The sequence below is a fragment of the Ictalurus punctatus genome, chromosome 26 (genome assembly GCF_001660625.3).
Source record: "Ictalurus punctatus breed USDA103 chromosome 26, Coco_2.0, whole genome shotgun sequence".
Classification (NCBI taxonomy): Eukaryota; Metazoa; Chordata; class Actinopteri; order Siluriformes; family Ictaluridae; genus Ictalurus; species Ictalurus punctatus.
The window spans coordinates 11,478,391-11,492,477 of NC_030441.2; the positions used below are offsets into that span (position 1 = coordinate 11,478,391).

Sequence of the window (14,087 nt, forward strand, 5' to 3'; positions counted from 1 at the left end):
TTTGTACACGTATGATCATTCAGTTTATTCTTCAAACTATGGTCACATTTTATTTACAGTAGAAACATTGGCATTGTTTTATTAATTCAACAATTCAAAATGACAATTTAAAAGTGTGATACAATTACCAAGTGATCCCTTTCATGACCTCCATTAAGTGTCTCATGGTTTTATTAAGTGGTGCACACAACTAACTGGCAGCACACAATAATAAAAAAATAAATAAATAAAATGAAAAATACATAGATGTGATGGACCGAGTGCTATTTTTGTGCTGTGTTTTGTGCATTTGACAGCAATGAAAAAAAGGCAAGTTTAAAGGCAAGTGTTTGCTTTTTAAAAGTGTTCTTAGAATTGTTCATGAAAAACCCCATCTCAGAAAAATCTGGCAACCTCAGTGGTGTGAACTACAAGCAAGTAATTAGCATAATTTGAATGGGGAATCAAAAAATCGACTCAGGTTCATAAACCAAGCACTGAATATGTGCAAATTTTCGATGAACAAAAACTTGTCTTAGTTGGATGAAAGGTCAAAACATAGAGAAAAAGATGCATTTTCAAATTTATCTGCATTAATGTAGAGATAACCTAAGTGAAGTTCTGAGCAAAAGGTTGAGCTTTTGAAGGAGAAGAGCCTTGCCTAAGGCCTAACAGTGTCCTCTTGGTTTTGTAAACAAGACCTATAGTGACCTATGGAAGGTAGTGCACAAATCTGGCATTCTATTACCAGTCCTCATAACAATACTCTTATACTAGTAATAATAAACAAAGAAAAAAAATGGCTTATATTATTTTATAGCTTTGTTAGTATACTTGGATGAACAGTCAACTGATCAAGATGTAGCTGCCATATATTTCTTGTTGTATCTGGAAAGACCTTTATTTCATTTAAACGGCAATGTTATAGAAGTTAGCCGGCTTACCATTTTACTAAAGTGTGTAATATTCTCTTTGATTATACACACACACTAAACATGTTGCCTTTTATCTTGGGAGAAGGAGCATTACTTTGCATGAATCTCAGAGTTAATTATGTGCAAAGCTGTCTTTTGTCTTAATAAAGTACACTCGCAACTTAATGAGAATTTAATGAGGAATAAAACTTTTGAAAAATATGCTGTCAGTGAGCAAGAGATTCTACACCCACCTTTAGTTAGTAGGGAGGGCCACAGCTGATTGCAGATTTTTACAATTTGCATAAAAAAGGTTACAGTAGCCATGAAGCACAACTGAGAACATTATATATTTGTAGATTTTTATATGTTTCTCATTGTCACTTATTATTATTTTTTTCCTCATTCCTTCATTCCCCCAAACCCCTGCCCTCCAATCTTTATCTCACCTGCACACAGTAAATCTCGTTACCCTCCAGGTCTGTGGTGGGCGCCTGCAGCAGCCTCCAGTCCCGGCCCTTGTTGTAAGTGATGTACGTCTTCACCTGGTTCTCCAGTTTTCTATTAGCAATCAGCATGCCTTTGATTCCCGCTACCTAAAGAAAGTGGAAATAAAGCGTCTTCTAACTTTCACACATTTTGCAGGAGAGCCGCATTTTAACATTGTACACTGTATAGGCAGCTGTGGCTCAGGTGGTAGAGCGGGTTGTCCACTAATCGTAGGGTTGGTGGTGTGATTCCCAGCCCACATGACTCCACATGCCGAAGTGTCCTTGGGCAAGACACTGAACCCCAAGTTGCTCCCGATGGAAAATTAGCACCTTGCATGGCAGCTCTGCTACCATTGGGGTGTGTGTGTGTGTGTGTGTGTGTGTGTGTGTGTGTGTGTGTGTGTGAATGGGTGAATGAGACACATTGTAAAGAACCACTAAGGTTAAAAAAAAACACTATATAATTGCAGATCATTCACCATGAGTTATCACTCACAAATATGCCCATCAATATGAATGTAATTCAATAATATGTATGTGGAATGACCAACAATTGTGTAGCTGTTTTGATATTAACAGAGACTAGCAGAAGCCCCTCCATATCTCACATTAGAAATCATTTGGTCTGTACTCTTGACTCCTGCTGAAATAGGATGGCACCCTTGCTTACTGTCAAGGTAAATGGAAGATGCTTTGTGTTTATTAATGTGAAATCAAATCTAGCAATATTCAACTCAGCTAACATTAAACAAGTACATAGTTAACATCCATTCACAAAATTTAATTGGGATGCACAGAAATTACATCCACCAGCATTTTTTTTTCTGAGAAAAAAACCACAGCAAAAAGATTAAACAAAGAGCTACAAATTGTCAAATATAAGAATTATTATTATTTTATTTGTAATGATAATTAGAAAGTGATTACAAACTCTGTTTGCTCTCATTAAAAATGATAGCTGTGTGGAACAATTTTATGGTTTCTCCAAAGAATATTAGACATGTGAACGATTTGTAAAAGAAGGACTATATCAAAGACATACTTTTACTGATTGTTGTGTTTCTACCTCCACCCCCTTCCACATGACCTTTCATTATTCCTATTCAGAGACTGCAGTAACCAGAGGAGCCTACGCAGATGCACACAAGCATCCCATTGGTCTTCATACCAATCACCTGTTGGCTCCTCCTCTAATCCACCACCACCACCACCCCCCAATTACAGTACATCTTTGTCAATGTCATCCCACTTACTCGGCTGACTAACTCAACACCATTTGTTTTGACAGCGACTGCCTCATCACTTGGCCCTTTTGAAACGAATCCAAACTTAACAGTATTGAGTCGTGACAGGCCAACGCAGGCCGAGCTGTTTTGAAATGTCTCCTTGGCGAAGCAGGAGACGGGTTAGTGGCACTAATGGCCAATATGTCTGACAGTGTGGCACTGGACAGACACAGCTAATGAGGTGCCCTCCTCCTCTGCTGGGAAGCCATGTCAATCACCGATCATGCTGATTATTTATTATCCTTCTTTGCCTCCATCCTTCCTTTACAAGCTTCTAGAAGTGGACAGCATTGGAGCGAAGCATCACGATCTAGCTGGAATCAAAAACCTGTGTTACTATTAAAATATACAGCATTCTTTTTGGGTTCTTTGCTGTTTTTTTTGCATGGCTGTTTTGGTTTACATGTAGAGCTTAAGTTGTTGCAGCAAGAGGAGGAAAGGATGCGAACTGAAGAAAAAAAAACATACAAGGAGTTGAACAATGATTCAGATGAAGGCTTCTATTGGGAAACAGGAGAAACTTCAAATTTAAGATAATACTCAGCAGGGTCTCTCTACACACTACTGACAGTGCTGCAATATCCACAAGGCCACCAGCATTGTAAATGACCCCTCTGGCAGAGTATCACATGCAACTGCTTTTTCTTTGAGGCAGTCACACTACTGGTGTGTGTGCTAATTCAAGAAGACCAATAGTTTCTATAATACTATAATACTATCTAAAATCCAGCCCATCTGGTAACATCAACCATGCAATGATCAAAGTTACTGAGATCACTTTTTTCGTGGTTGGTGAATGCATTTATTTATTTATATGTTTATTTACTTATTTATTTTCACAATCATTATACCAGCTTAGAAAGACTCTTTGGTCTATCCACCATACAGCCCCTTGAACAGTTCTACTCCAAGGTATACAAGTTAGAAGGGTGTATGGAAATAAAACCCACTTGACAAATTTCCTATTGGATTTTGTACCATGTTCAACAAAACCAAATAAAACCAGTGAAACACACTATTGTCTAAACTGCATCCAAAACAACTTTCTAGAACTTGGACAAAAAGCAAAGCAATCAATTCTTCACTGTTCAATATGGACATAGATATATATATAAAAAAATATCCGTTCCCCAGCTCTGTGTCTGAGACCCCAAAGGAAAAGCCTCTGCACGGTTTCCAATAAGCTTTAATGAAGAATGCTACAGCTTATTATAGGTATGGATCTGCCCATGATTCACTATTGGCAGGGCAAGTCTTAGTCAAGTCAACATTGGCAAAGTGTAGTAACTGCGCCTCATGACCGCCGCTTTAATGAAATCATCCTGGGTGCCACTTGCTAATTGATTACTGTATTAAGCCATGGCACGAGGCACCGAAAATCCATCATACCTTGGAGTTCACCTCTAATTTCGGTATATGCCGCTCAATCATATATGAATGTCAATTCCTCAACTCCTGGAGACTGTTAAAAGAACCTGCATGAAAAAGAGGCTTTAAATCTGAGTGTTAGCACTCTTTAATTTGTTTCATATCAGTGAGATTTGCAAGGGGACATTGCAGCATTGATTAGATTCCCATACCAATAAAGACTGAAAGGAATACACAAAAGGAAAAAACAGCCAGAAATAGAGACGTTTTACTAGATATTTAACTGAACATTCTTTGTCTGAAGTGAGAATCTAAAGCCTCTTGTGTCTTTAAAGCTATTAGTGCTTTCTGAGATAAAAAATAATCTTTAATAATAAAAAAGTAGCAGTTCCATTTACACAGTTGATGAATGTGGCCATATGTCTTGTAAATCTACACATGAAAGTTCAAATTAAAATTGGGGCCAACTTAGGCAATTAAGGTGATGCAATTTAATACTGACAGTGATAAATATCAAGTATGATCTGTCAGTGTGCCTCACATATTGTAGCAGGCATCAGCAAACTCATTACTTTAAAAAAAAAAATTATATATATATATATATATATATATATATATATATATATATATATATATATATATATATATATATATATATATATATATATATATATTTTTTTTTTTTTTTTTCATTAATGGATCACAAATTCAATCAATGCTACGCCACCATGTGTAATGTGAGCAACCAACAAAGAGGAGGACTTTGATGAGTGTGTGAGTTTGCCCATGATATTGTCTTCATGCTACCAAATGATTGGCATCTCCATCCCAGGATGTGTTTTTCTTATAATCCAGTTTCCAGGCTGCAATTCAATTCAATTCAATTCCTGACCCACCACCTTGCTTCCATTATGAGAAATAATAGAGGCTGTTATAATTGAATAATAATAATAATAATAATAATAATAATAATAATAATAATAATAATAATTGAATATGTTCAGTTATATTGTGGGTGGTTTGTTCACTTATTTATACTCACTGGCCTTTGAATTAGGAACAATTATACCCCTGCAAATGTATGCATCAGCCAATCATGTGGCAGCAACGCAATGCAAAAAATCATGAAGATACATGCCAAGAGATAATGTTCACATCAAACATCGGAATGGGGAATCTCAATGATCTCAGTGACTTGTGACATGGATGTTGATGTTAGACAGGGTAGTTTGAGTATTTCATAAACTGCTGATCTCCTGGGATTTTCACAAATAAATCTCAAGAGTTTACACAGAATGGTGTGGGGGGGGGATCTAGTGAGCCAAAGTTCTATGGGCGGAATGCCTTGTTAACGAGAGAAATTAGAAGAGAATTGCCAGATTAGAGCCAAGCGGAAGGCTATGGTAACTCAACTAAACATTCTTTACAACCGTGGTGAGCAGGTCAGAAAAGAATAGCCAAACTGGTGTAAACTGACAGGAAAACAACTACTCTTTACAACCAAGGAGCAGAAAAGCATCATAGAATGCACACTGAACCTTGAGGTGGATCAGGTTCAACTTTTGTAAGCCAAGAACAGGAATCTGAGGCAACAGGGGGCAAAGGTTCCACAAAACAGAAGTTGAAGACTAGAAAAACATCACCTTGTTTTTTTGTCCACAGGATTTGTGTTCTGAGATGTATTTCAGCTCACCATGGTTGTAAAGAGTGGTTATTTGAGCTACCATAGTTGTCCTGTTGCCTTAAACCAGTTTGTCCATTCTCCTCTGACCTCACTCATGAGCAAGGCATGTCCACCCACAGAACTGCTTCTCACTGGACTATTGCACTATTCTCTGTAAGCTCTAGAGACTGTTCTTTGTGAAAATCCCAGGAGATCAGCAATTTCTGAAATACCCAAACCAGCCCATCTGGCTTCAACAACCATGCTACGGTCATTCAGGTCACTTTTTTATAGTCTGTGACTGTATTTCTTTACTTATTTTCAAACATACCAACATAGAAGGAAGCTAGAATGTATCCACCACACAGGGTTAGCCACAATACAGCGCCCTATGAACAGCTGAAGGTTAGGGTCTTATTCAAGGCCCAGCATCTGGGATTTAGACTCACAAACTTACAGAAACATATATAAATACAAAAATGTGTGGAAAATCAAAAATATATAAATCCAAGCAATACAATCAAGTGCAACAGCAAGTTCATGACGTGCACCTACCTCATACAGGTCTATCATACTGTTGCCCCCAAGACCGCGGGTGGTCTTGACATTTTCCAAAGCCAGAGTGAAGTAAACACCATGCGGATCTGAGATGTACAGGTTGTACGTATCGTTCTGGTTCCACTCTTGCACAGCGGCAAAAACCTGACCTTGATCTGTGCTCAGGATGTGCATGTCCTGCATTGAGAGAGTGAGAGGGACAGTAAGAGTTAAACAAAGAGACAGATCATTAGCCAGGAATCCTGCTAGGTCTCTGCAAGAGTTTTCTATAGGATTCCAGTTGATTAACAAAAGCTTTGCCTCGCATGTGTTTTAATGGACACCCAACTGACCAGGAGAAATTCAGAGACTCTCAACAACAAAGAGAAGACAATTTTCTGCCTGATCATGAAAGCATTAGGAAGAAAGCTTTTGAAGAAACAACTTTTATAGAGACATGCATGCACATACACACACATGCTTGTTTTCCTAAAGCCGGATTCAAATAATTGATGCAAAGTGAAAAAGTTATTAAGCCTTCATACTATTGAACACAGCATCCACAAATAATTCATGCAAATTCATATTTAAATTTTTTTTTTCTTTCTTTCTTACTTTTGGAAGAGAGTATTTAGGTATTTTGATGCGTGCAAAAGGTCCCCTTTGGTAAGACACATAATAAGTGGCTCTCCCAGACATGGTGACCTGTGGAGGGAAAAATACAGGGCAAGTAAGTCATACTATTGACTCTAAAAATATGAAGCATAAAATAATGCACAACACTGGGGCATTGTATATTTCTGGTGTCTTTGTCACACCAGGATGCCACAGAAATGTATGTACACACAGCAGTATGCTGAGTTTGATTAAATGCATTATTAAAATGCCACAGCAGTATTGCTGTGATACCCAGTCAAATCACCTGTTCTAATTCCTTTTTAGAAATAAGTGTTCACAGTGCAACACTCTGACATTTATGTAATGACTTATGATTAGATTTCGTTAGCTGACTGACAGAACGTACAGCATATACACCACCAGTCAAAAGTTTGGAGACACTTGAATGAGATGTTTCTCATGATCTTAAAAATCATTTGATCTGAAGGTGTATGATTAAATGTTTGAAATCAATGTTGTAGACAAAAATACAATTGTGCCAACATATTTATTTCTTTCCTTAGTAAACTTACATTTTATTTACAAAATAATATTTTTTTTTTAAATTATTGACTTGGAGCAAAATAGTCTGAAAAGCAACCAATAAGTGTCCAGCAAAAGTGGGAACTCCTTTAATGCTGTTTAAAAAGCCTAGGGTGATTCCTCAAGAAATTGGTTGAGAAAATGCCAAGAATACATTTCTGGAAATTTTAGGAAAAAAATAATGTCTACTTTGAAGATGCTAAAATACTAAATTATTTTCATTCCCATAGCTCCATTTGTGTTATTCCAGAGTTTTGATGACTTGATTATTATTCTGAAATGGGGAGAAAAAAATAATAAAATAAAGAATGAGTGTGTCCAAACTTTCCCTCTACTAATATTAGCATCCATTGTAAATATGAGCAATTGTCTTTATTGTTTAACCTATCGATCTTTTGTTCAAATAATTCACAAAAATACTCTGCTCTCATGGATATCAAACAAATCACAGGTTTATAAGGAAAAACTCTGCTAAATATAGGTGTGCAACAATTATTGACACCCCTATTTATTCATATGAGAATATATATATATATATATATATATATATATATATATATATATATATATATATATATATATATATATATATATATATATATTCCTATTGATATTTAAAAAGAAAATTGTAAAATTGTACAACCGGTTGACTAGAAACAGAAAATTGTTCAACCATGACTTTCTGTTTCATAGGGGTATAAATATGAGGTAACACATAGGCCAAATTCCCTTAGTCATTCACAACAATGTGTAAGACCAAGCAATATAGGTGTGATGTACAGCAAAAGGTTGTTGAGCTTTACAAAATGGGAAGTGGCTATAAGAAAATATAATAAGAATTAAAATTTCACCACCATTTTCAGAATAATTTTCACCACCAGGACAATAATTAAGAAGGTCCAGTCAACTGGAAATGCTATGAATCAACCTGGAATTGGACATATGTCTATATTGTCTCAATGCACTGTGAAGAGGATGGTTCGAGTGGTCAAAAAATCTCCAAGGATTACAGAGTTTCCTTTCAAAGGGAATGTCTGGATTACGCATGTAACCCTGTTTCCTGAGAAGGGAACAAGATGTTGCGTAGCTTTGTCATACTGGGACATGCCTGTGAATTGCATCTTCACTTCAAATAATAGAGGCTGAGTATATGGTTCACAGGTGGCATTTTAATAGTCACGTAATTGCCATATCACCTGACCACAGTAGGCCTATAAATAGGCGTGGTTTCTACTACAAATGTCTGATTCTATTACAAATGACTGTTTGTATTTCAATAATTAGCAAACATTTAATAGATTGATGCATGTTATTTAACATTATTATATTAGATTATTGAGAAAATTGTTATCTATATAGATTATTCACATATGCTTTGTTTACTTTTTTAAATGGCTGCGATGCAAAGTATTTTTCCTCAATTTATCCTTTGGGATCAATGAAGTACATCCATTCATCCATCAGTCAGTCAGTCAGTCTCTATCTATCTATCTATCTATGGCTACATCCACTTTAATCCGGATAAATCTGAAAATGTTATTTCCGTTTTAAGACGCTCGCCGTCTACACTGTTGTTTTCAAACATTTTCCAAAAATTGCCTGTCATCTGAAAACATTTTTATCCCTATACTGCACATGCGTAAAAACTTTGGCCTATAAAGTGACATTAATTTTAACTACACTATCAAACAGGATAGCAGCCAACACAACTGCAGAACAACATCACTGCTTTGAGTTGAATGGGTCACATGACTGCGTCACATGACTAAAAATGTCATCATTTTTGAACATCTCTGTTTTCTCAGTCCAGAGTACAATGTGAAAATGTGTAAACTTGGTAGAGAGTTTTCTCTTAAGAATAACTCAGTGTGGACAGAAGCCAAAATGTAGAGAAAAATATAAGTCTCTATCTATCTATCTATCTATCTATCTATCTATCTATCTATCACTAATGTGTATTTTTATTTAACTAGTATGTTGTTTATTTAGTATGGCTCTGTATTCTTTATGATTTACCAATGCTACCAGTTTCAGAAATACACACATTTTGTTTATTTAAATTTGTGAAGAAAATCATAATCTTTCTTAATGTTTGACAAATTATATAACATGTTCAAATTGTTTTAACTTTCAATATTTGATTAACTAAAAATGGTTATTGGTTGTACGTATACAGTCCATTATATTTACTAATAAACATGTTGGTTTTTAAATGAACATGCATAGTGATGTACATAAGTACAGCATTTGATATAAACAAGTATTGACTCAGGTCCACCTTCAAACACAATACCTTTCCTAACAGTCTATTGAACATCCAGAATATGTGCTATTTCCAGAACGATCTGTATACTGGAGCCTCGGACCTGTCAAAGTTCTTAGTTGTCAAGAGAAATCTTTAGCGTGACTGAGCAATGCCTCTGGCCTTCCTCTTGTTAAGGGGCATAGTCGTACCCAAATGCAGGTACATGTTGATTGTTAGTCCACTTTGTAGCTATCAGAGAGAGAAGACTGAATCTTATTGTCTTTATGACGCAAAAAAAGAGAATTGTAATAATAATTCATACAATAGATAGTTATCTGCCTCTGTCATTATTTTAATTAACAGCACCTTTCTAGCCAGAGATGTGATGGTTTTAGTGCTGTTAGTGACAGCCATATGGTGAGAATTACTGAAATATGTATGCCTTAAAGAAAATTTCTAATGTGTCAACTGTTAAAAGAATAAACTGACCAAGCATTTATCTGCTTCATTTAAAAGCTTGTCTCAAGTTTAGGAATGTCTTAGATTAATGCTACAACCAATCGTACAAGGAACTAAAATAATAATAATAATAATAATAATAATAATAATAATAATAATAATAATAATATATGTGTTTTTTTTTTTTTTTTTTTTTTTTTTTAAATGTGGAATGATCATTCAACTCGTAATTCCCAGTTAGGAATTCGAGCAACATTCAACTTGTCCAGGTTCTCTGCCATTAACAAACCTGATGTCCCAACAATATGATGACACATGCAGTCAAAAATAAACAGATTTCCCATCATTTTGTACTTGATAAAACATGCGTTTACATCATATGTAACTTTTCTGTTGTGAAAAAGTGTTTTAATTTAACTGGTTTCAGCCCAATTTTTCCAACTTCGCTAATCATGCAGAAATAATTCATGTACATCTTCTTTATGTGTGTATCCAATTCAAAGTGTGACCTTGCTCTGGGAATGCATGATTTTCCGAGCAGAAACACTGGAAACTTGACAGAATTGACCTGGAACTTTCAGACTAAAACGGATCACCGCATAAGATGCTTCCTCCTCTGATGTGTGAGAAATGAGATGATGTGAGAAAATATTATTAATTATTTAATTAATTGATTACATGTTTAATTAATAGATGTTAACCTGCTATAGAATTACTGCCTGTCACACCTCCTCCGGTGCCCATAGGATTGCCGCTCTTCCTTCATCCTTCCATCATGCCTAACGCAACCAAAACCACATAGGTGTGCCCAGTGACTAAGTTAATGCATGCTCAGTGCCATATGGTTTCCTCCTGTTACAGCTAATACCACTCAGGCATGAATGCCTAACACAACCAGAGCCATATAGACCTTCCAAGTGACTAAGGCTGTGACAAGCCTCACTAAGCACCAGTAATGCATGCTCAGAGCTACTGCTTCCATATGGTCTAGGCCAGCTACAGGGTCATCAGCTGGGTACCACCTCTCAACAATGTTTTTCTCCTTTAACTGCCGGAATGTCTCATGGTGGCAGAGCAGTGGCAGAGATGTCTCCCTGCCACCTCCTGCAACTAGACCTACCCAAACACTTCTTTCTCCTCACCAGAGCCAAAAACCATTTTCCTCCGTCTCTTCAGCCAGGTCTTTAAAGGAAAATACTATCAATCATTGAATTCATTAATTAATAGTGTCATATTTATGCATTTAATATTGGCATGTATATTTTGGCATGTATTTACAGCCCAAAATATACATTTCAGCATGACATATTGCTGTTGCATCAAGCTGACAGACAGTACCGCTGGACTTAAATTTGCTCCTTGCTTGATCCAATATCACACAACAAAAAAAACTGTCCAAGGACTGAATCATGCATAAGACAGACATATCTCTGCTTTTGTCAAACTCCACCCTGCCAAAGTGAACAAGAGAGACAGTGTACAGTGTTCCACTAATAACATGGCTTCCAAAACGGCTTCCTAATGGACAGACCATATGCTTCAGAATCAAATACAGACCAAGAGAAAGCATATAACTGAGCTGTTAAGGTTTAATAGCGTTACTCAAAAACCTGACAGTGGTTCTCTGGTGATCCTGGGATTTGAACTTACACCCTTCTGACCAAAAGGACAGTATATTAACCTTTGAGCTATCACTTCCCCAGGCACCAAAGTCATGCATTTAGCTCAGAATGGCAAAACTGCCGGAGGATTAACTGGAACTTTACACATGATACATGTCCCTGCCAAGGAATACTTCATAAACAGAGGTTTGAAGATTGAACAGCAAAGGGGTCTTCAGAGAGAAAATTGGGTAACATTTTGCCATCATAATGCAGATTTAAATAGGACACACTTTCCTTTGCACAATGTTCAATGTCACAGTAAATCGTACTGGAGCAAAAGAGAGAAATTAAAACATGCAGAAAATTGCATTATATTATTATTGAACTACTCCCTCAAATCCATTCTGGCACAAAATGATGATTAATTTGGTGCACAGGTCAGCGCTGAAACACACGCACAAATATTCTCTGCAAAAAAAAAAAATCAAAGCACCATGTACTTTAATGAGAATTTGAGTAATAACTAAAAGTCTGACTTCCATTACACGACTCAAAGGCTGCATATTAACTATGAATATTACAATATTGAGGATTACACAGTGTGCTGTGCTTTTAATACTACTTTTAATATACAACACACATCGGTTTTTTAAAGTACTTCAGTACAATAGTATATTAAACGCATTGAGCACAGTGACAACAAAATAATGATAGCATGTTTCTATCTAAATAAACAGTGAGGGTTTTTTTATGTGATAATCTTCTTTATGCCTCAAGGACAACCTCATTCCCACAGGGACTATATTTTTGCACAGCCTTTTTAGCAATAATGAATTGTACTGTTGACTACAATGCTGTCGCAGTTTCCAAAATGTAAATACTATATTTTGATTAGATACAGCGGGTACCATATGGTTGATTCTAAAGGAGAATAAATGGATATGCGTTCGCAGCTATGTGTCATGCTTACAAGTGCACTATGGCACTGCACACTCCTTAATTCTCACCTGAATGACGATGTAGTCATCCTGAACCACCAGCGAATTTGGCTCGATGTAGCCGGGGAATGGGAACGTCCTACTTGATTCAAAACAAGCCTGAGCCCTGCATGTCATATACTGACAATCTGTGGAATAAGAAAACACACACATGAAAAAAAACAGGTCAGAGTGTATCTGAATGTATATTTCTATGATTGCTGTATTCAAAATATATTATAAATATGTAATGAATATAATATCATACAGAAGCTAGTCTCACAGAAAAAAGAACGTTCACATGCAACTTCACTTGAACATTGAATAGCAACATCTTGATACAAGTATACCTGCAAGTGACATGGTAACACACACTGGTGGGTATTTTCAAAATTTATATAGTTTGTAGACTGTAAATTCTTTAGGCTACTGAGAATACAGAAACTTTCCATGTTGCTATGCACTGTATAGACACACAGCACTCTGAAACTGAAAACAGCAGAAATGTAACATGGTCTTCAAAATAAACAGCATTCTTTGTTAACAGTTTTCTAAGCTTCATTTTCACTAATCATAGTTTATGAATGCGCTGACACAGTTTTCATTCACACTTTCAAAGTTTTCGTTTACGTTCCACAAATTTACATTCACCATTCTAGCACATACCTCACGTGTGGGCGGGGCTTAGCGATTTACTCTCATTGGCTAGTGAGATTTTGATCGATAGCACCCTGATGTACAGAGTTCTGGATGCAGTTCTCTGCATAGTTATAGTGTTTGTATTTGTAGTGGAAATAACTTACTTACTTAGTCAGTATATTAGTTTGTAATTAATATTTGAGGTTTGGGTAGTCTCATACTACTATATTTATCATCATCACCTTCCTCCTCAGCTAGATACTTGAGGTATCGATCCAAATCTCACTAGCCAATGAGAGTAAATAGCTGTTAAGCCCCACCCACACGAGAGATTTGTGGCAGAATGGCAAATGTAAACTTGCATAGCATAAATTAAAAATTTGAAAGCTTAAACTAAAACTCTGGCAGCACATTCATAAACCATTATTTGTAAAAAGGAAGCTTAGATAACTGTTAACAAAGGGATGCTGTTTATTGAAGACCATGTTCAATTTTTGCCAGAGTTCACTGTTTTCAGTTTCAGAGTGTTTTTCTTATTTTTCATTGTATATTTTTGTTAATTTCTTTAAAAGTTATGTTCAATACTTTTACCACAAATTTAATTAATATTTTCCATACTTATTGGAAGGAATATTGATTTCTAGAAAAAGTGATTTCTAGCTGATTTTTCCTTCAGCTGTCAGAAGTCACTTACACGTGAAGCAAATTACAATCAAAGCTGAGAA

The 14,087-nt window shown here is 36.1% G+C and overlaps 1 protein-coding gene across 1 annotated transcript in view; it reads right to left on the reverse strand.

Annotated features, from left to right (window-relative positions):
- The window catches only part of sorcs3a (sortilin related VPS10 domain containing receptor 3a), a 296,209-nt gene that overhangs the window by 53,322 nt on the left and 228,800 nt on the right, over window positions 1-14,087 (reverse strand). Inside the window, exons 7-10 of the mRNA XM_047151173.2 lie at window positions 12,754-12,872; window positions 6,854-6,943; window positions 6,257-6,436; window positions 1,343-1,489 (exon numbers count right to left, since the gene is read on the reverse strand). Of these exons, the coding sequence (XP_047007129.1) occupies window positions 1,343-1,489; window positions 6,257-6,436; window positions 6,854-6,943; window positions 12,754-12,872 (536 nt within the window). The remainder of the gene's footprint in view (window positions 1-1,342; window positions 1,490-6,256; window positions 6,437-6,853; window positions 6,944-12,753; window positions 12,873-14,087) is intronic.